Here is a 23,215-nt window from a genome sequence, read left to right as displayed (position 1 = left end):
TCTTCCCTCCTCCCAGTGAGAACCATTATTTTAGTTCATTAATTTTAACTACTATGTCGTTCTCCACTATGCACACCCCCCCCCACCACCAATTTTTCCATTTTCTGGTTGATAGACATTTAGGTTATTTCCAGAGTTTTAACTATTAGGAACACTGTTGCAATGAGCATTCTTGTTCATGTTTCCTCTGCACATGTGTGAGACTTTGTGTAGGGTGATATGCCTAGGAGTGAAAATGTTAAGTTCTGGTGTTATCTTTATATCTTCAACTCTACCAAGTATCACCAAACAGGTTCCCTAATGGTTATACTAATTTACGCTCTCACCAGCTGAATAGGAAAGATCCTGTTGCTCCACATGCTCACTGACACTTGGTATTGCCAGATTTTGAAATTTTTATCTACCTGATGGGTGTAAATGATATTCATTGTGGTTTCAGTTTGCATTATCTTAATTATAATTTGTTAATCCAGAAACCTTTCCAAAATTATGAAGACTAATTATTTTAGGGGAATTAAAAATAATATTTGAGCTTCTGTGATCAGCTTTAAAAAGTGGTTTTGAGCAGACTTCATGTATATGTGTCATGTTTGTACTCAACTCATTCGGTTTCTGTTTCTAAACCAGACATGATGATGTAGTCATTAATGTTCATTAATGTTCTTCCTCTTAGGAAATGTTGTTATTAATGGTGATTACCATATGTGTTTAGGGAGTGACTCAAAATACTTTAATAACCAGAAGTTATTTCCCTCAGTGTTGTTGGATGCTGTTGTTCTCAGAGTTACTTCATTCCTAATAGCTGCATGCCAGATTTGTTCTTTGATATTGTGACCTCCCAGAAGCCTACGTTTTACTATACCATTTGAAATTGTTTATGCTATTACTCTGTTTTCTGAGTCATTTTGCTAAATACAATGGGAAGTTACAAGATATGTTCCTGACTTTGTACCTATCATTGAGACATTTAAAATTCAAAAGATGGACATAACACATATTACAAAATTAGTTGCAGGTGTGTATAAGAGTAGCATGAGGGAGATGGAATTCTTCTGAGCTTTTGTGTGTAAAGGCCAATTTAAGTATAGTTTTGAAGAAAAAATGCAGATGAATTATGAAGGTAGGAGGAAATATATATTATTCATAGATGATTTAACATGCTAGAAATGTGGCTGTATTAATGTAGTTTTCATTTTGTGCTCAGAAATTCCTTCTTCCCCAGTACAGACTTCCAGGTGAATTATCCAGTTACTTTAAAAGTGCCTTTCTGCTTCGTCTCTCTCAGTTCCTCGGTAAGCCTGAGAGATGCTCCAGTACTTTGGTCTGGGACATACCACATAAGAAAATTGTATTTCGGTTTTACATTTCTAAATAACCTGATAAACTAGCCTTTACCCGCTGAATGTATTATAGTCCAAAAGTTTGTTACCAATTCTGTTGTTTGAACTTGACATTTTCCCATAAAACAATTTAGTCAGTTTTGGTAGTGTGCCCACATCAACCTGCAAAAGCCCTATTTGACCCATAACATATCTGAGTTATGTAGTACTAAGTCTGAGTGTTCTGTCCTAGACGAAGGCATCCATGTGCTACAAGAGGAAAGAGAGTCTCCTTTTTAAGGCAGAGGACTGACTGTAGGCAGCATTTTGATAGGATCTGTTTGTTTTAGACGTTACTCTACTTCCCTTTTTATACCCATATACTGGGGGGTTTATACTGGGGGAGGGGAGCGACCCTCTCCCCAGCCCCTGATGCCTTTGTGCTGGCCTTAAGTACCTCATCTTTGGACTTTTCACCTGGGCCCATGAGTTCCCTTCATCCGAGGTATCATTTGTTCACAATTACCTGCTTTTCCTGTCCCATCTGGGCTTCGTAGGTATAGGAAGTATAATTCTAGCTAAGAGTCCCTTAAACTATCAAAGTGGAGTTTGTATTTTAAAAAGAGGATATAGTGTCTCTTAAGGCAACTGACCTGGATTCTTCAAAAAGTCACTTCATGGGGGAAAAGAGATAGGGGAGGGACTGTTTTAAATTAAATGAGACTAAAAGAAATACAAACAAATTCAGTGTGTGAACTTGTCCAGATCCTGAGTTGGGAAAAATAAAAGCTGTAAAAATGTTCTTGGGACATTTGGGAAAATTTAAATAGAGAATTTGTATTAGATGATATACAATCATTAATTTTCTTAGCTTTGATAGAAATGGTATGGTTATGCAGGAATTCTTATTCTTTGGAAATGCGTGCTGGAGTATTATGATTTCTAAAACTTACGTTCAAATAGTTTAGAAAAAATAAGGCAAATATAGCAAAATGTTAACCATTGTTGAATTCATGCAGAGGATATACAGATAGATGTTCATTGTACTATTACAGCTTTTATGTGTGGTTGAAATTTTTCATAATAAAGGTTTTGGGGGAAGGGGGATATATGTGTTAATATAATCCTAAATCTTGAATACATGATAGTAAATTCAGGCAGTATTGAGAATTTTTTTAAAACCTGCAGTAGCTGGTTCTAGCTGCTCTAAACTAATTCAGATCTCCTACTTCTTCCCTTATTTCACTTATCATTGATTCAAAGATTAAGATTTTGTCCTATTGGCAGCAATGGCTTTGGCTAGAGGAAGGAAGATAGAGTTTCATAAGACAGTGACAACTTATTTTTACATGTAGATTGTAAATCATGGATTATCAGAATGTGAAAATCTTTGGCAGTGTGCTTCATTAGAGATCATGATTTTTTTGACCTTGAATAAAGGCTGTTTCAGGTCATTAAAAACAAAAATTAGACAAATTGTATTCCCTTACACTGAATAAGTATTGTAAGTCTATGTACAAATAGGTAATAATTTAATACTGGTTTCATAAGAAGTAGTGGACCCACTTGAATTGTTAACTATCACATTTGTAATAGCTTTAGCTATAACTTTAAAAGTAAATGACATGGGGGTGCCTGGCTGGCTCAGTCACTAGAGCATGTGACTTTTTTGATTTCAGGGTCGTGAATTTGAGCCCCACGTTGGGTGTAGAGATTACAAAAATAAAAGAAATAAACCTAACAAAAAATAAAAGTAAATAACACAAGGTTTCCAGTTATGGAAAGACTAAGTCATAGCAATAAAAGAGTCAATGGTATTGTAATAGTATTGTATGGTGACAAATGGTAGCTACACTTGCGGTGAGCGTAGCGTAATGTATAGACCTGTCAAATCACTATGTCCTATACCTGAAACTAATGTAACATTGTGTGTTAACTATACTTCAATAAAAATAAATATAAAAATAAATAAAAAAGTAAATAATGCAAATAGACTAATAATTGTGAATCAATTTCAGATAAAGTCACACTATAAATTATAATTATTCCATAGCTAATGTGAGTAGAATGAAATTAAGACAGAATAGTGGGCTTAGTGATGAATTTTTCTTTCAGTTTTTCTTTTTATTAAAAAAATTATTTATTTTTAGAGCGAGAGAGCACATACTTGCAGGTGGGGGGATAGGGAGACAGACAGGGAGGGGAAGAAAGAGAATCTCAAACAGACTCCCTGCTGAGCACGGAGCCCGAAGCAGGCCTTGACCTCATGACGCTGTGATCATGACCTGAGCCGAAATCAAGAGTCAGAAATCAAGAGTCAACTGAGTCACCAGGTATCCCTCTTTCAGCTTTTCTAAGTTTTTACATTTTATTTTTTTTTAAGATTTATTTATTTATTTATTTGACAGAGATAGACAGCCAGCGAGAGAGGGAACACAAGCAGGGGGAGTGGGAGAGGAAGAAGCAGACTCCCAGCAGAGGAGCCTGATGTGGGGCTCGATCCCGGAACGCCGGGATCACGCCCTGAGCCAAAGGCAGACGCCTAATGACTGCGCTACCCAGGAGCCCCTAAGTTTTTACATTTTAAAAATGAATATATAGGAAATAGTATGAAGGTTCCTTAAAAAATTAAAAATAGAACTACCATATTATTCAGCATTTCCACTTCTGGGTATTTATCCAAAAGAAATGAAATCACTGTCTCAAAGATATCTGCACTCCGTATTCATTGCTGCATTATTTACAATAGCTAAAGCATAGAAACAACCTAAGTGTCCATCAGTGGGTGAATGGATAAAGAAAATGTGTATATATACATACATTGTTCAGCCATTAAAAAGAAGAAAATTCTGTCACTTGCAACAATATGGATTGAGAGCAGTTTGCTAAGTGAATTAAGTCAGAGAAAGGCAAATATTATGTGAGCTCACTTATATGTGGAATCTGAAAAAAACCAAACTCATAGATATAGAGAACAGATTGGTGGGTTGCCAGAGGTGGGTGTTGGAGATGGGTGAATTGGGTGAAGGTGGTCAAAAGGTATAAATTTCCAGTTATAAGATAAATAAGTTCTGGGAATATAATGTACAGCATGGTGAATATAGTTAACAGTACTGCATTGTGTATTTGAAAGTTGCTAAGAGAGTAGATTTTATTTTATTTTATTTATTTATTTTTAAAGATTTTATTTATTTATTTGACAGAGAGAGACAGCCAGAGAGAGAGGGAACACAAGCAGGGGGAGTAGGAGAGGAAGAAGCAGGCTCCCAGCAGAAGAGCCTGATGCGGGGCTCGATCCCATAATGCTGGGATCACGCCCTGAGCCGAAGGCAGACGCTTAACGACTGAGCCACCCAGGCGCCCCAAGAGAGTAGATTTTAAAGGTTCTTACCATAAGAAAAAAAAATTTTACTGCATGGTGATTGATGTTAAATAAACTTATGGTGGTAATCATTTCACAATGTATACATATATCAAATATTTTGTTGTACACCTAAAACTAATATAATGTTATACGTAAGTTATATCTCAATTGAAAAAATGACTAGAGGCAATAACAAAATAGATACATTGGACTTCATCAAAATTAAAAACTTTTGGACACCAAAGGACTCTATCAAGATGGTGGAAAGGTAACCCACAGAATAGGGGGAAATATTTGGAAATCATATATGTGATTAGAGATTAATATCCAGAATATATAAAGAAAAACTGTAACTCAACCAAAAACCCAAAAACCCCAATTAAAAAATGGGTAAAGGAAAACAAAGGAGTGCCGGGTGGCTCAGTTGGTTAAGTGTCTGCCTTCAGTTCACTGGGGTTGAGCCCTGCGTCAGGGCTCCCTGCTCAGCAGGGAGCTTGCTTCTCCCTTTCCCTCTGCTACTCCCCCTGCTTGTGCGTGCTCTCTCTTTCTCTCAAATAAATAAGTAAAATATTATTTTAAAATGGGGAAAGTGCTCACATAGACATTTCTCCAAAAAAGGTATACAGATAGCCAATAAGCACAAGAAAAGATGTTTAACACTACTAGTAATCAGGGAAATGCAAATCAAAACCACAATGAGATACCACTTAACATTTATTAGAATGACTAAAATAAAAAAATCAGATAACAGCAAGTATTGATGAGGAGGTGGAGAAATTAGAACCCTCATATGCTGCTTGTAGGAATGTAAAATGGCACAGCTGCTTTGGAAAACTATGGCAGTTCTTCAATTAAAACATAGAGTGATAGGACCCAGCAATTCCACTCTTAAGTATTACCCAAGAGAAATGAAAACACAAAAATTTGTACATAAATATTTATAGCAGCCTTATTCTTAGTAGCCAAGAGATGGGAGCAACCTAAATGTCAACTGATGAATGGATAAACAAACATGGTGTATCCATACCATGGAATATAATTCAGCCATAAAAAGGAATGAAGTACTGACAAATGCTATAACATGGATGAACCTTGAAAACATTATGCTAAGTGAAAGAAGCCAATCACAAAAGACTACATATTATATATTATATGATTTCATTCATATGAAATGTCCACAAGAGAAAAATCTACACAGACACAAAGATTAATGGTTGCCTGGCAGTGGGTGTGGGGCCTGAGGAGGTGGGAGGGTGATAGCTAAAGGGTATCAGGCTTCTTTTTGAGGTGACAGAAATGTTCTAAAACTGATTGTGGTGATGGTTGCACATATCTGTGAATGTAACACCTATTGAATTCTACACCTTAAATATTATATGCGAAACTGTATTTCACTAAAGCTGTTTAAAAAATGGTGTTGGGAGAACCTGACATCCACATATAAAAGAATGTAACTTGGATTCCTACTGCACACCATGTACAACAATTAACTCAAAATGGATTTAAAGACCTAAATGTAGGAGTGAAACTACCAAACTCTTAGAACATAGAAGTAAATATTCATGGCTTTCAGTGTGGCAGTGGTTTCTTATCTAGGACACCAAAAGCACAAGCTACAAAAGAAAAAATTGATAAATTTGGCTTCATAAAAATTAAGTTTTTTTGTTTCAAAGGATGCCATCAAGAAAGTGAAAAAAATGAAGTACAGATACATTCCACAGATTGTTAAACCTTAAAAATATTATGCTAAGTGAAAGAATTTCAGACACAAAGAGCCACATATTGAATGAATCCATTTTTATGAAATTACCAGGATGGGCAAGTCCATAGAGATAAGAAGTAGATTCATTTTTGCCAGTAGCTGTAAGGGGATCGAGGAGTGACTGCTGATGGGTATGGAGTTTCTTTTGGGGGTAATGAAAATGTTCTGCGGTTACATAGTCATTATGGTTGCATATCCTTGTGAATATTACTAAAAAACACTGAATTGTACGTCTTAGGGTGAATCTTCTAGTGTGTGAATTTTATCTCAAAAAAAGAATATATATATACATATATATGTATATATATATATACATATATATGTATATATATATGTATATATATATATTATAATGAAAAGTATGTGCTGAAAACCAATTAACATTTGAAAACAAATTATCCCCAAGGAAATTCTGTGGTTTTAGATATTTGGAAATTATATTGGTGGTTCATTTGTTCAAAGCTCCAGTGAAATCAGTCAAAGAAGTAAGAAGAATCCACTTACTTGCTTTGTTAGGAGCAGAGGATGAGGTTCGGCAGCAGTTTCTTTTTTTTTATTATTATTATTTTTAAAGATTTTTATTTATTTATTTGACAGAGAGAGAGACAGCCAGCGAGAGAGGGAACACAGGCAGGGGGAGTAGGAGAGGAAGAAGCAGGCTCCCAGCAGAGGAGCCCGACGTGGGGCTCGATCCAAGGACTCCGGGATCACGCCCTAAGCCGAAGGCAGCCGCTTAACGACTGCGCCACCCAGGTGCCCCTCAGCAGCAGTTTCTGTTTGTTTCTCTGAGCTTAGCAAAGCAAAGATGATGTAGTAATTGTTTTTATACCACTTGGGATAAGTTTATTGCAAAGAAATGTTTTAGTTTAAATAGTTTTTCATAAATTTTATTTATTTTGAATTGGCTTTGTATTTACATAATTCAAAATGCAAAAGCTTCCCACCCAACCACCCAGTCTCTTTCTCTCCGTGGAGGTAACTAATGTTACTGATTATTTGTGAGTCCTTCTAGAGATATTTTGTACATAGTGTTTTGATTTATTAAAAATTTTCCCTCTTGTAGTTTAACATTTTTGAAGAAATGACTTTTGGGGCAAGATAGAGTCAATGTAAATCATGGTATTTGTAAACCCAAGGGCATGGAGACCCCCTAATGAATATGGGATTAATTTTATTGGACCTAAGACTTGTATTTTTATTTGTACTTCAATTTTAGGTGATACCATTTTCATAATAACTGGTTATTTCCTGCTCCTCTCCTTTTTCCTCATCACTGGTTTGGGTAACAGTTTTATTTCAGTATTTCTCCTCTCCCTCTTATACAAAACGGTACTTTCTACATAACTTGTGATCTTCGCAAAATATTTTTTTTGCAAATCTATATAATTTGCAAATTCTTTACATTGAGCTAATATATTCTTTTTTTAAAAAAGATTTTATTTATTTATGCGACAGACAGCCAGCGAGAGAGGGAACACAGCAGGGGGAGTGGGAGAGGAAGAAGCAGGCTTCCAGCGGAGGAGCCCGATGTGGGACTCCATGTGGGACTCAATCCTGGAATGCCGGGATCACGCCCTGAGCCAAAGGCAGACACTTAACAACTGCGCTACCCAGGCGCCCCTGAGCTAATATATTCTTTTTAAAAAAAGATTTTATTTATTTATTTGATAGAGTGAGAGAGAGCACAAGCAGGGGGAGCGGCAGGCAGAGGGAGAGGGAAAAGCAGGTTCCCTGCTGAGCAAGGAGCCTGACAGGGCATGGGGCTCGATCCCAGGACCCTGGGATCATGACCTGAGCTGAAGGCAGCCGCTTAACCGACTGAGCCACCAGGCACCCCCTAGCTAATATATTCTTCCAAATAAAATTTTTCTTACATGATTAAACATTTTCTAATTACCACCCTCTAATTTACCTAAACACGAATAATCTACGGGGCTCTAAAAGAGGCCCTCAGATCTACACTGGGAAGTCTCTCTTTTTTCCTGAATAATTTCTTAAGCCTGAATCTAGTGCTGCTTTTATCTTAATCATTTCACATTACATTTTAAAGAAAAGAGTTTTATAGAAATATATTCTTAGTAGTTTCTTTTCTTGTAATTTTCATTTATCTTCCTTGCTGTCTTTTGGCTTAATTTGATTTTCTCTTTTCTCTTTCTTCCTGTGCTGTTTTGGAAGCTTTATATTCTATTTCTAGTCTCCTACTAGTTACCTTTAAAGTTTTAACATGTATTCTTAACAAAATCTAAGGTTTATCTCTTTATATACATTCCAAGCAAGACCAGAGATCTCAGAATGCCTCAGCTATAAACTCCCTTCCCTATTATTTTCTATTATTTCAGGTCCACTGTGCTTTTGTGTGTGTGTGCGCATGTGTGTTTGAATAGATAATACATCCTCGTGGTACAAAATTTAAAAAATACAGAGGAGACTAGATCTTAATTGTTATCACCACAGAAAAAGAAATGATAATTAAGTGGTGTGATGGAGGTGTTGGCTAATGGTGGTAATCCTATTACAATATATATATGTGTATCAGACCAACACATTGTACACCTTAAACTATGTTATGTCAATTATACCTCAACTTTAAAAAGAGGTATAAAAGGTTATATACTGAAAATTCTTTTTTTCCATCCTTATCCCCTAACCACTTAGTTATTCTCACCAGAGGAAAACACTGTTTCTATGGGCTATATTAGGTTGATTTATATGAAATTGGCAGTATTTGACTATTTTGATATGCAACAAAGGCAATTTCACGTGGTTCAAACTAGTATCAGTGGGAAAAAAAAAGATTCTTGCCTTCATAGAATTTTCATTCCAGTGGGACATGTATTAGTTTATTATTGCAGTGTAACAAATTACCTAAAAATTTAGTGGCTTGAAACAACAAACATTTATTGTCTTACAGTTTTTGCGAGTCATGAATTTGGGAGTGGTTTTGCTGGTGGTTCTGGCTCCGTATCTCATGAGATTGTAGTCAGTATGTTGACTGGAGCTTCAGGCATCTAAAGTCTTAATTAGGTCTGAAGTATCAGCTTCTAAGATGGTTCACTCACCTGGCTGTTGGCAGGAGGCCTCAATTTCTTGCCACATGAACCTCTCTGTAAGGCTGCTTGAATGTCTTCATGATGTGAGATGGCTTCCCCCAGATCAGGCCTTTCAAGAGAAAGGACAAGGAGGAATCCCCAGTGACTCTTTTCCCCCCTCCCATAGTGCCTGCCTTTTATGACCCAGTCTTGGAAGTCATACCTTGTCTAGTCCACCATTTTCTGTTTGGAAGCAAGTCACTGAGCACAGGCCACATTCAAGGGGAAAGGAGTTAAATTCCATCTCTTGAAAGAAGGAGTAACAAAGAATTTGTGAGCACTTTTTAAAACCACCGCAGGAAAACAGATAATAATCAATAAACATAATAAATCATGGAGTATATTAGAAGATAATAAGTTCTATGCAAAAAAGACAAAATAGAGCAGATGTATGGGGAATCAGAGTGTATATGTGTGGAAGGGATATGGATTGCAATTTTAAGCAGGGTGGTTAGTGTAAAACTCATTAAGGGGATTAGATCTGAGTAAAGGCTTGAAAGAGATGATGAAGTTAGCTAAGCAGATATCTGGAAGAAGAAAGTCTATTCCAAGGGAATAGCTAAAGCAGTGGCCCTGAGGTGAGAGTAAAAGGAGATGAGAGAAAAGAATGCTGACCATATTTTATTACTAGAATATTTTCAGTTGAGAAGGTGGGGGGAAAGTTGAGGAAGGATTATTTCCATGGCTGAAATTAGTGAGTTCATTGTTTCTGATAGGAATGTAAAGAAGAAATCAAGATGGATCGACGTATGGGTGTGGATTCGGTCACCATCACTGTTGAGGGGATGACATGTAATTCCTGTGTTTGGACCATTGAGCAGCGGATTGGAAAACTGAATGGTGTACATCATATTAAAGTAAGTTAGTCTTTGGAAATCAGTGAAGTCAAATGTTGTTGACTGGGATTCTAGAAAATTACTTCTAACACTGAGATAAGAAGCAGATACACTGACACATTTGTCAATAAAGACTGATTTATATTTATGTTTTCTTTGCCCCTTTAACTTTTTTTTATAAAAAAATAAGAAATTATATATATTTTTCAACTTAAAAACATCTGAAGATGGAATCTTGACGTTATTATGGTTGTATATTTATAGATTTATGTTTTATATGTGTATAGATGCAAATATACTTTTTATTACTCTTAATTTCATACTGAACTAAAATATGTTTTCAGGGTTGTGGGCTTTCTTCTCTTATATAGAATGACAATTATTATGTGAAATAATAATGTAATCTTCCTTAAGCACATGCATACAAGGTGTAACAGTAATTTTCTAAGCTTTTTCACTTCAATTTTTTAAAACATTTCTAGTTAAAGTATATATAAATATATCTATATATATTTAAGTAATCTGCACACCCAACTTGGAACTTGAACTCACAACCCCAAGATCAAGAGTCACATGCTCCACCAACTGAGCCAACCAAGCGCACCTTTCACTTCAATTTTTTTTTAAAGATTTATTTATTTACTTTAGAGAGAGAGAGAGTGTGTGTGGGGTGGGGAGAGAGAGAGAGGGAGAGCGAAACCTAGGCAAACTCCACACTGAACACAGAGCCCCATGCAGGGCCCAGTTTCATGACCCTGAGATCATGACCTGAGCCAAAACGAAGAGTTGGATGCTTAACAGACTGTGCCACCCAGGCGCCCCTTCATTTCACTTTTTAATTGCAAAAGTAAAATAGACTTTTGTCAGATCATCTTAACACATTCCTACTGTAGTTCATCTCAGAATATTACTTGATGAAAAAGAGTGGTTTATATTATATATTCTAATTTGTCTGTAATGAACCTGAATTGTTAATGTAACTATTATAAATAAATAAGCTAAACAGCCTTGTTTCACACCTAAACACAAGAACCAAAAGTCCCAAAGTCAATACAAGACAACCCTACAGGGAATATAATGATGCCATCCCCCCTCATACCTTATAATTTTTTTTGAATGTTTCCTGTGTTCATTTTTTAACATAGACATATGTTAAAGCTACAAAGGCTCTTACATATGACTTCAGTAGTCTGACCTCCTCATTTTACCAATTAGTAAATGGAAGCTTAGATTAATGGAGTGACTCGTGCTAAATTACATAGCTACCTATTACCAAAGCAAAACTAGAACTCAAGTTCCATGATTCCTGGGCCAGTGTGTTTCCTGGTCATATAGAGTCTACAGGTGCATTTTAATTTGCATATGGTTCTTAAACTGGTCGTCTCTGAATTATTCTCTCACATAAGTTCTGAAAAAATTAATCATCATAAAGGTGCCTCTTACCACCTAATTGATGTATTTATTATCTTTGTATGGCTAGTCTCTATAAATTCTTCTCAGAATAATTCTAGTATTTTTAGTATGAGAAACCTTGAATTATGTTTTGTCATTACTTTTTTTAAGCTTTCTATTTTCATTTTGTTAAAAATGTCCTTGATTTTGAAGCCTTTGGGGTAAAAAAATGTTTTGATTAATCTTTACCTTATAATCCAGCTTTCTCAATCTCAGCACTATTGACATTTTGGGCTGGATAATTCTTTATTGTGTGAGGGCTGCTGTTATTTATAGGATGTTTAGCAGCATCCCTGGCCTCTACCCACTGGATGCCAATAGCCTTTTCTTGTACTTGTGGCAACCAAAAGTGTTTCTAGGCATTGCCAAAAGTCCTCTGTGGGCAGAAATGCCCTCAGTGGGCAGAAATGCCCTCAGTTGAGATTCATTGCTGCAGTCCCTTCTCAGAGAACCTACTACATACACTTTGGCTCTTCAGTTAGTATTCAATGATGGTGAATTGATTTATTGAATAGGTTCATGTGCCCCTTTCTCTTCATATTAGCTTCTTATGTTTTTTTTTTTTTAAATATGAAGCAGTAACAGTTTATTGAGCCTTTAACAGGTAGGGTTGAATCACATGAGCCAAAGAGAACATGAATTTTTCTATAAATTGCTCAGTGCTCATTTTAAAATAATCTCTAAAAAAACAGTGAAGTGCTTCTGTTGTAGAAATCTCTTAGCACTTTTTTTTATACAATGTATTATTTATTTCAGGGGTACAGGTCTGTGATTCATCAGTCTTACACAATACACAGTGCTCACCACAACACATACCCTCCCCAATGTCCATCACCCAGTCACTCCATCCCTCCCAACCCCTCCACTCTAGCAACCCTCAGTTTGTTTCCTGAGATTAAGAGTCTCTTATGGTTTGTCTCCCTTTCTAGTTTCTTCTTGTTTCATTTTCTTCNNNNTTTCCCTGTGATCCTCTGCCTTGTTTCTTAAATTCCACATATCAATGAGATCATATGATAATTATCTTTCTCTCATTGACTTATTTCGCTTAGCGTGATACCCTTTTTTTCCAATGACAGGTATAGTGAGCAGTGGTTCTCAAACCACAACATGAGAATCACCTGGAGTACTTGCTAAAACGTAAATTGCTGGGTCTTACCCGCAGAGTTTCTAGGGCTGATGGGGCCTGAGAGTTTGCATTTCTAACAAATGCCCAATTAACTCCAATGGTGCTGGCCCTGGGACCAAAGTTTGAGATTATTATATTGCATGAGATATACTTACACTAAAAATTATTTATCTGAAATTTAAATCTAACTTGGTGTCTTGTGTTTTTTTAATTAAAAATTCTTAAATTTATGTTTTATTTGTTTATTTTTTTAAGTGAACTCTATACTCAATGTGGGGCTTGAACTCATGACCCCAAGATCAAGAGCTGCACACTCTAACAACTAAGCCAGCTAGGTGCCCTTGGGTGTCTTGTATTTTTGGTAACCCTACTTTGAAGTCATCCTTCCTTCTTACTTTAAGCCTTTCATAACCACTGATTTATTTTTTGTCCCTGTAAATTTTACTTTTATATATTTTTTAAAGATTTTATTTATTTATTTGTCCGAGAGAGAGAGAGTGCGAGCAGAAGCAGGGGTAGTGGCAGGCAGAGGCAGAGGAGAAGATCCCAGGACCCTGGGATCATGACCGGAGCCAAAGGCAGATGCTTAACTGACTGAGCCACCCAGGCATCCCTAAATTTTACTTTTTTAAAACTGCCATATAAATGGAATCATACAGCCTTTGAGTCTAGCTTCCTTCACTTAGCATTATGCATTTGAGATCTACTTATGTTGTTTTTTGTATCACTGGTTCTTTCCTTTTTATTAATGAGGGGTATTCTGTTGTGTAGATGTGCCACAATTTGTTTGCCCATTCACTCACTGAGAGACATTTGGATTGTTGCCACGTTTTTGTGATTATGTAAAACAATGCTCTGAGTGTTCACATAGGAGACTTTGTTTGGACATAGGTTTTCTCTTGGGAAGATTCCTAGAATTTAATTTGTTCCATCATATGGTAAGTGTATGTATCATTTTGGGTGAGAGGCCCTTTTGGGTCACTACATTTGTATCCTTGGGGGTAAATACCCAGTAGTGCAATTGCTGGGTTTAGGGTAGCTCTATTTTCAGCTTTTTGAGGAATCTCCATACTGTTTTCCAGAGTGGCTACACCAGCTTGCATTCCCACCAATAGTGTAAGAATGTTCCCCCTTTCTCCACATCCTTGCCAACATCTTTCATTTCCTGATTTGTTAAATTTTAGCCATTCTGGTATGAGGTGGTATCTCATTGTGGTTTTGATTTGTATTTCCCTGATGACAAGTGATGTTGCACATTTTTTTCATGTGTCTATTGGCCATTTGTGTGTCTTCTGTGGAGAAATAGCTTTCTGCCCATTCCTTGATTGCATTATTTGTTCCTTGGGTTTTGGGTTTGATAAGTTCTTTATAGATTTTGGATACTAGCCCTTTATCTGATAAGACATTTGCAAATATCTTCTCCCATTCTGTCAGTTGTCTTTTGGTTTTGTGGACTGTTTCCTTTGCAGTGTAAAACTTTTTTTTTTTTTAAAGATTTTTTATTTATTTACTCGACAGAGATAGAGATAGCCAGTGAGAGAGGGAACACAAGCAGGGGGAGTGGGAGAGGAAGAAGCAGGCTCATAGTGGAGGAGCCTGATGTGGGGCTCGATCCCACAACACCAGGATCATGCCCTGAGCCGAAGGCAGACTCTTAACCGCTGTGCCACCCAGGCGCCCCTGCAGTGTAAAACTTTTTATCTTGATGAAGTCCCGGTAGTTCATTTTTGCCTTTTTCCTCTTGTCTTTGGAGATGTATCTAGCAAGAAGTTGCTGCAGCCAAGGTCACAGAGGTGGCTGCCTGTGTTTTCCTCTAGGATTTTGATGGATTCCTGTCTCACATTTAGGTCTTTCATCCATTTTGAGTCTATTTTTGTGTATGGTGTAAGAAAATGGTCCAGTTTCATTCTTCTGCATGTGTCTGTCCCATTTTCCCAACACCATTTGTTGAAAAGACTTTCTTTTTTCCCTTGGGTAGTCCTTCCTGCTTTGTTGAAGATTAGTTGACCATAGAGTTGAGGGTCCATTTCTGGATTCTCTATTCTGTTCCATAGATCTATGTGTCTGTTTTTGTGCCAGTACCATACTGTCTTGATGATTATAGCTTTGTAATAGAGCTTGAAGTCGGAATTGTGATGCCACCAGCGTTGGGTTGTTTTTTTTCAACATTATTTTGGCTATTCGGGGTCTTTTCTGGTTCCACACAAATTTTAGAATTATTTGTTGCAGCTCTGTGAAAAAAGTTAATAGTATTTTGATAGGTATTGTATTGAATGTGTAGATTGCTCTAGGTAGCATAGACATTTTAACAATATTTGTTCTTCCAATCCACGAGCATGGAATGTTTTTCCATTTCTTTGTGTCTTCCTCATTTCTTTGTGTCTTCCTCTATTTTTCTTTCTTTTTTTTTTAAGATTTTTATTTATTTATTTGACAGAGATAGAGACAGCCAGCGAGAGAGGGAACACAAGCAGGGGGAGTGGGAGAGGAAGAAGCAGGCTCACAGCGGAGGAGCCTGATGTGGGGCTTGATCCCATAACGCCGGGATCACGCCCTGAGCCAAAGGCAGACGCTTAACCGCTGTGCCACCCAGGCGCCCCTTCCTCTATTTTTCTATCCTGAGTATTCTATAGTTTTCTGAGTACAGATCCTTTGCCTCTTGGATTAGGTCTATTTCTAGGTATCTTATGGGTTTTGGTGTAATTGTAAATGGGTTCAACTCCTTAATTTCTCTTTCTACTGTGTCATTGTTAATGTATAGAAATGAAACTGATCACTGTGCATTGGTTTTGCTGAAATACTGTATGGGTTCTTGCAATTTTGGGGTGGAGTGTTTGGGTTTTTAACATAAGGTATCATGTCATGTGTGAAGAGCGACAGTTTGATTTCTTTGTTGATTTGGATGCCTTTAATTTATTTTTGTTGTCTGATTGCTGAGGCTTGGACTTCCGGTAATATGTTGAACAACAGTGGTGATAGTGGACATCCCTGCCATGTTCCTGACCTTAGGGGAAAAGCTCAGTTTTTCCCATTGAGAATGATATTCACTGTGGGTTTTTCGTATATGGTTTTTATGATATTGAGGTATGTTCTCTCTATCCCTACACTGTCAAGAGTTTTAATCAAGAAAGAATGCTGTACTTTATCAAATGCTTTTTCTGCATCTGTTGAGAGGATCATATGGTTCTTGTCCTTTCGTTTATTAATGTAGTGTATCACATTGATTTGCAGATGTTGAACCACCCTTGTAGCCCAGGAATAAATCCCACTTGGTCGTGGTGAATAATCCTTTTTTTAAAAAAAGATTTAACTTATTTACTTGACAGAGAGAGAGAGAGCAAGAGCAGGGGGCAGAGGGAGAAGCAAGCAAGAGAGCAGGGAGCCCGATGCAGGACTTAATTCTAGGACCCCAGGAACATGACCTGAGCTGAAGGCAGATGCTTAACTGACTGAGCCACTCAGATGCCCTGAATAATCCTTTAAGGTACTGTTGGATCCTATTGGCTGGTATCTTGGTGAGAGTTTTTGCATCCATGTTCATCATGGCTGTTGCTTTGTAATTCTCCTTTTTGGTGGGGTCTTTGTCTCGTTGTGGGATCAAGGTAATGCTGGCATTCCAGAAGGAGATTGGAAATTTCCTTCCATTTCGAATTTTTGAAACATCTTCAGAAGAATAGGTATTAATTCTTCTTTAAATGTTTGGTAGAATTCCCCTGGGAAGCCATCCAGCCCTGGACTCTTGTGTGTTGGGAGTTTTTTTGATTACCACTTCAGTTTCCTTGCTGGTTATGGGTCTGTTCAGGTTTTCTATTTCTTCCTGTCTCAGTTTTGATAGTTTATACATCTCTAGGAATGCATCCACTTCTTCCAGATGGACTAATTTGTTGGCATAGAGTTGCTCATAATATGTTCTTATAATCTTATTTATTCAGTGTTGGTTGTGATCTCTCCTCTTTCATTCATGGTTTTATTTATTTGGGTCCTTTCTCTTTTCTTTTTGATAAGTCTGGCCAGGGGGTTATTAATCTTACTAATTCTTTCAAAGAATCAGCTCCTAGTTTTGTTGATCTGTTCTGTTCTTTTGGTTTCTATTTCATTGATTTCTGCTGTAATCTTTATTAATTCTCTTCTCCTGCTGGGTTTAGACTTTATTTGCTGTTCTTCAGCTGCTTTAGGTGTAAGGTTAGGCTTGTATTTGAGACCTTTCTTGTTTCTTAAGAAAGGCTTGTAGTGCTATATACTTCCCTCGTAGGACCACCTTTGCTGCATCCTAAAGGTTTTGAATAGTTGTGTTTTCATTTTCATTTGTTTCCATGAATTTTTAAAATTCTTAATTTTCTGGTTGACCCATTCATTCTTTAATATGATGGTCTTTAGCCTCCATGTATTTGAGTTCTTTCCAAATTTCCTCTTGTGATTGAGTTCCAGTTTCAAAGCATTGTGGTCTGAAAATATGCAGGGAATGATCCCAATCTTTTGCTACTGGTTGAGACCCAATCTTTTGCTACTGACTGTGACCCAGTATGTTATCTATTCTGGAGAATGTTCCATGTGCACTCGAGAAGAATGTGTAATCTTTAGGATGTGTTGCTTTAGGATGAAATGCTCCGAATTTATCTGTGAAGTCCATCTGGTCCAGTGTGTCATTCAGAGCCCTTGTTTCCTTGTTCATCTTCTGCTTAGATGATCTGTTGATTGCAGTGAGTGGGGTGTTAAAGTACCCTACTATTATTCTATTATTATTAATGTCTTTCTTTAATTTTGTTGTTTTATATAAATGCCTGCTCCCAAGTTAGGGACATAAATATTTACACTTGTTAAATCTTCTTGTTGGATAGACCCTGTAATTATGATATAGTGTCTTTCTTCAACTCTTACTACAGTCTTTCGTTTAAAATATAATTTGCCTGATATAAGGATTGCTACCCTAGCTTTCTTTTGATGTCCATTAGCATGATAAATGGTTTTCCACCCCCTCACTTTCAATGTGGTGGTGTCTTTGGGTCTAAAGTGAATCTCTTGCAGACAGCATATTGATGGGTTTTGCTTTTTTCTCCAATCTGATACCCTGTGTCTTTTGATTGGGGTATTTCCTCCCTTTACATTCAGAGTAACTATTGAAAATATGAATTTGGTGCCATTGTATTACCTGTGAAGTCACTGTTTCTGTATATTGTCTCTGATCCTTTCTGGTCTATGTTACTTCGGGGCTCTGTCTTTGCTTAAAGGATCCCTTGTAATATTTCTTGCAGGGCTGGTTAAGTGATCACAAATTCGTTTAGTTTATGTTTGTCCTGGAGGCTTTTTATCTCTCCTTCTATTTTGAATGACATCCTAACTGGATAAAGTATTCTTGGCTGCATATTTTTCTCATTTAGCACCCTGAATATATCATGCCAGTCCTTCCTGTCCTGCTAGGTCTCTGTGCAAAGGGCTTCTGCTAGTCTAATGTTTCTACCCTTATAGGTTGTGGACCTCTTGTCCTGAGCTGCTTTCAGGATTTTCTCTTTGTCTCTGAGATTTGCAAGTTTCACCGTTATGTCTTGGGGTGTTGACCTACTTTTATTGATTTTGAGTAGGGGGTTCTCTGTGCCTCCTGTACTTGGATACCTATTTCCTTCCCCAGATTAGGGAATTTCTCCACTATAATTTGCTCCAATATACTTTCTGCCCCTCTCTCTCTTTCCTTTTCCTCTCAGATGCCAATTATTCTAACATTGTTTTGCTTTATGGTATCACTTATCTCTCAGATTCTTCCCTCGTAATCCAATAACCATTTATCTCTCTTTTTCTCAGCTTATTTTCCATTATTTTGTCTTCTATATCACTAATTCTCCTTTCTGCCTTATTTATCCTAGCAGTTAGAGCCTCTGTTTTTGTTTCATCTCATTAATAGCCTTTTTGATTTAGAATTGATTAGATTGTAGTTCTTTCCTTTCTCCAGAAAGGGATTCTCTAGTGTCTTCTTTGCTTTTGTCAAGCCCTGGTAGTATGTTTGTAATCATTATTCTGAACTCTAGTTCTGACATCTTACTTACATCCATACTGATTAGGTCTCTGGCAGTACTACCTCTTGTTCTCTTTTTTGAAGTGAGTTTTTCTGTCCTTGCAGAAGTTTTCTGGCCTCCTACCTTGCAGAAAGTGGTTTTCTATTTGTAGAGTTGCAGCTATTCTTTTCTTAGATCACCTGTTGAATTCACAGGTGTTCAGAATGATGTAATATAACTTGAAGTCTGGCTTAGCTTTTCTTTTTCAAAATTGCTTTGGCTATTTGGGGTCTTTTGTGGTTCCATACACGTTTTAGGATTGTTTGTTCTAGCTTTGTGAAAAGTGCTGGTGGTATTTTGATAGGGATTGCATTAAATGTGTAGATCGCTTTGAGTAGTATACACATTTTGACAGTACTTGTTCTTCCAATCCATGGGCATGAAATGTTTTTCCATTTCTTTGTGTGCTCTTCGTTTTTTTCATAAGTGTTCTATAGTTTTCAGAGTACAGATCTTTTACCTCATTGGTTAGGCTTTATTTCCTAGGTATCTTACGGTTTTTGGTACAGTTGCAGATGGGATTGATTCATTGATTTCTCTTTCTGCTGCTTCATTATTGGTGTATAGAAATGAAACAGATTTCTGTATGTTGATTTTGTATCCTGTGACTTTGTTGAATTTGTGTATCAATTCTGGCTTTTTTTTTTTGGTGTAGTCTTTCAGGTTTTCTATATAGCGCTTCATGTCATCTGCAAATAATGAAGGTTTTACTTCTTCCTTGCCAATTTGGATACCTTTTATTCCTTTTTATTCTCCGATTGCAGTAGTGGCTAGAACTTCCAGTACTATGTTAAATAACAGTGGTGAGAGCAGACATCCCTGTCTTGTTCCTGACAATAGAGGAAAAGCTCTCAGTTTTCCCCCCATTGAGAATTGTATTAGCTGTGGGCTTTTCATAAATGAACTTTATTATGTTGAGGTATGTTCCCTATAATGCTACTTTGCTGAGAGTTTTTTTTTTTTTATCATGAATGGATGTTGTACTTTGTTAAATGCTTTTTCTGCATCTATTGAGAGGATCATATGGTTCTTACCCTTTCTTTTATTAAGGTGGTATATCATGTTGATTGATTTGTGAATATTGAACCACTCCTGCAGACCAGGAATAAATTCCACTTGATTGTGTTCAACGAGTCTTTTAATGTACTGTTGGATTAGATTTAGTAGTAGTTTGTTGGGAATTTTTGCATCCATGTTCATCAGAGATATTGGGCTACGTGTAGTTCTCTTTTTTTAGTGGCGTCTTTGTCAGGTTTTCCCTAAACAATTCAATTTCTTTGCTGGTAATTGTTTGGTTCAAATTTTGTTTCTTCCTGTTTCAGTTTTGGTAGTTTTTGTGTTTCTAGGAATTTATCCATTTCTTTCAGATTGTCCAATTTTTTGGCATATCATTTTTCATAATATTCTCTTATAGTTAGTATTTCTGTAGTGTTAGTTGTGATCTCTTGTCTCTCATTTCTGATTTTATTCTTTTGGGTCATTTCTCTTTTCTTTTTTAATAATTCTGCTAAGGTGTCTTAATTTCATTAATTAATTTATTAATTCATTTATTTCTGCTCTAATCTTTATTATTTCCCTTCTTCTTTTAGGCTTTATTTGCTGTTCCTTTTCTAGCTCCTTTAGGTGTAAAGTTAGGTTGTGTATTTGAGGCTTTTTTTGCTTCTTGAGGGCCTGTATTGCTATATAATTTCCCCTTATGACTGCTTTTGCTGCATCCCAAAGGTTTTGGACTATCATGTTTTCATTATCATTTATTTCCCTGTATTTTTATTTGTTCCTTGATTTCATTGTTTAGTAGAATATTCCATAACCTCCATGTATTTGTTGTCTTTCCAAATTTTTTCTTGTGATTGACTTCAAGTTTCATAGTGTTGTGGTCTGAAAATATGCTTGGTATGATCTCACACTTTTTGTACCTATTGAGGCCTGATTTGTGAACTAGTATGTGGTCTGTTTTGGAGAATATTCCATATGCACTTGAAAAGAATGTGTATTCTGCTGCTTTAGGATGGAATGATCTGAATATGTGTGTTATATCCATCTGGTCCAGTGTGTCATTCAAAACCATTGTTTCCTTGTTGATTTTCTGCTCTGATGATCTGTCCATTGATGTAAGTGGGGGTGTTAAAGTCCCCTACTATTATTGTATTATTATCTGAGTTCCTTTATGTTTGTTATTAATTGATTTATGTATTAGGGTGCTCCCATGTTGGGCTCATAAATATTTACAATTGTTATATTTCCTTGCTGGATGGTCCCTGTTGTTATGATATAGTGCCCCTTTTCATCTGTTTTTACACTCTTTGGTTTAAAATCTAGTTTGTCTGGGGGAGCCTGGGTGACTCAGTCATTTAGGCATCTGCCTTTGGCTTGGGTCATGGTCCTGGGGTCCTGGGATGGAGCCCCGTGTTGGGCTCATTGCTCAGCAGGGAGCTGCTTCTCCCTCGCCCTCTGTCTGCCACTTTGCCTGCTTGTGCTCTCTCTCTGTCAAATAAATAAATAAATAAATAAATAAAATCTTAAAAAAAATAAAATAAAATCTAGTTTGTCTGATTTAAGTATTGCTACTCTGGCTTTCTTTTGATGTCTGTTAGCATGATAAATGGTTCTCCATCCCCCCACTTTGAATCTTCAGGTGTCTTTAGGTCTAAAATGAGTCTCTTGTAGGCAGCATATAGATAGTTCTTGTTTTTTGTCCATTTTGACACCCTATGTATTTTGATTAATGTGTTTAGTCCATTTACATTCAGAGTAATTATTGATAGATACGTATTTATTGCCATTTTATTACTTGTTTTATTATGGCTTTTGGGGTTTTTCTCTGTTCCTTTCTTGTCTTTGTCACTTGTGGTCTTTCCTTGTCACTCAAAGAGTTCCCTTTAATATTTTTTGGAGGGCTGGTTTAGTGGTCACGAACTCCTTCAGTTTTTGTCTAGGAAACTCTTTATCTCTCCTTCTGTTTGAATGACAGACTTGCTGGAGATAGTGTTTTTGGGTACAGATTCTTCCCATTCAGCACATTGAATATATCTCTCTTCTGGCTTGCCAAGTTTCTGTTGATAGGTCTACAGCTAGCCTTTTGGGTCTTCCCTTGTAAGTAGCTACTTCTTTTGTCTTGCTGCTTTTAGAATGTTTTCTTTATTCACTATAGTTTGCAAATTTAAGTACAATATGTCTTGGTGTTGGCCTGCTTTTCTTGATTTTGATGAGAGTTCTCTCTGTCTCCTGGATCTGGATATCTGTTTCCTTCGCCAGATTAAGGAAGTTTTCAGATGTTATTCTTCAAATAAATTTTCTGCCCCCTTTTCTTTCTCTTCTTTTTTCTGGTAGTCCTATTATGTGAATGTTATTATGTTTGATGGAGTTACTGAGTTCCCTAAGTGTGTTCTCATGTTCCATAATTCTCCTTTCTCTCTTTTGTTGAACCTCATTATATTCCATTGTTTTATCTTCTGCATCACTTACTCATTCCTCTGCTTCTTTACTCCTCCTGTTCATTTTATGTAGTCTGTTTCAGATATCAGTTACTGCATTTTTCATTTCTTTTTAAAAAAACTTATTTATTTTAGAAAGAAAGAGAGGACGGGAGGGAGAGGGAGAGAGAATCTCAAGCAGACTGCACACTGAGTGCAGAGCCTGATGTGGGTCTTGAGATCATGACCTGAGCTGAAACCAAGAGTCAGACGGTCAACTGACTCTGCAACCCAGGCATTTTTCCTTTCTGAGTGATTATTTTTTAACTCTTTTATCTGGCAGTAAGGGCCTTTCTGAATTGTTCTATTTTTTTTCTCAAGCCCGTGAATATCGTTATGATTGTTGCTTTAAATTCTCCACCAGGCATATTACTTACATCTGTTTTGCTTAGATTTCTGGCCATGACCTTATCTTGTTTCATTTAGGATGAATTCCTCTATCTTGGCGTTTTGTCTAAGTCTCTGTCTTCTTCTGTGTGTTAAAACATAAAAACCTTTAATGTTTCGTGCTCTGGAGATAATGGCTTTATGAAGAAGAGGTCATTTACTGTCAGGGCCTGGCGCTTTAAGGAATATCTCTAGGGTGTGCTGTGTGCACCCTGCTGCTGTGTTTTGGCTGCTCTGTCCTTCAGGCCAGTCATCTGCAGAGGCTCTCCTTGCCTGCAGTGGGCAGTGTTTGGTTCTTGGCCAGAGTGTGGAGAGTTTTAACTAAATGTGCTGTGGTCTGCTTGTGAAATGAGACCTGAT

At 36.9% G+C, this 23,215-nt stretch overlaps 1 protein-coding gene across 1 annotated transcript in view; it reads left to right on the top strand.

Moving 5' to 3' along the window:
• ATP7A (ATPase copper transporting alpha) overlaps window positions 1-23,215 on the top strand; it is a 147,170-nt gene that overhangs the window by 46,911 nt on the left and 77,044 nt on the right. The window contains exon 2 of the mRNA XM_040630413.1: window positions 10,251-10,391. Within this exon, the coding sequence (XP_040486347.1) occupies window positions 10,272-10,391 (120 nt within the window). The 5' untranslated portion in view covers window positions 10,251-10,271. The remainder of the gene's footprint in view (window positions 1-10,250; window positions 10,392-23,215) is intronic.

Source organism: Ursus maritimus, assembly GCF_017311325.1.
Source record: "Ursus maritimus isolate PB19 chromosome X unlocalized genomic scaffold, ASM1731132v1 scaffold_X1, whole genome shotgun sequence".
NCBI lineage: Eukaryota > Metazoa > Chordata > Mammalia > Carnivora > Ursidae > Ursus > Ursus maritimus.
Note: the sequence above shows the minus strand (reverse complement) of the source record. Positions and strands in the feature narration are given on the sequence as shown.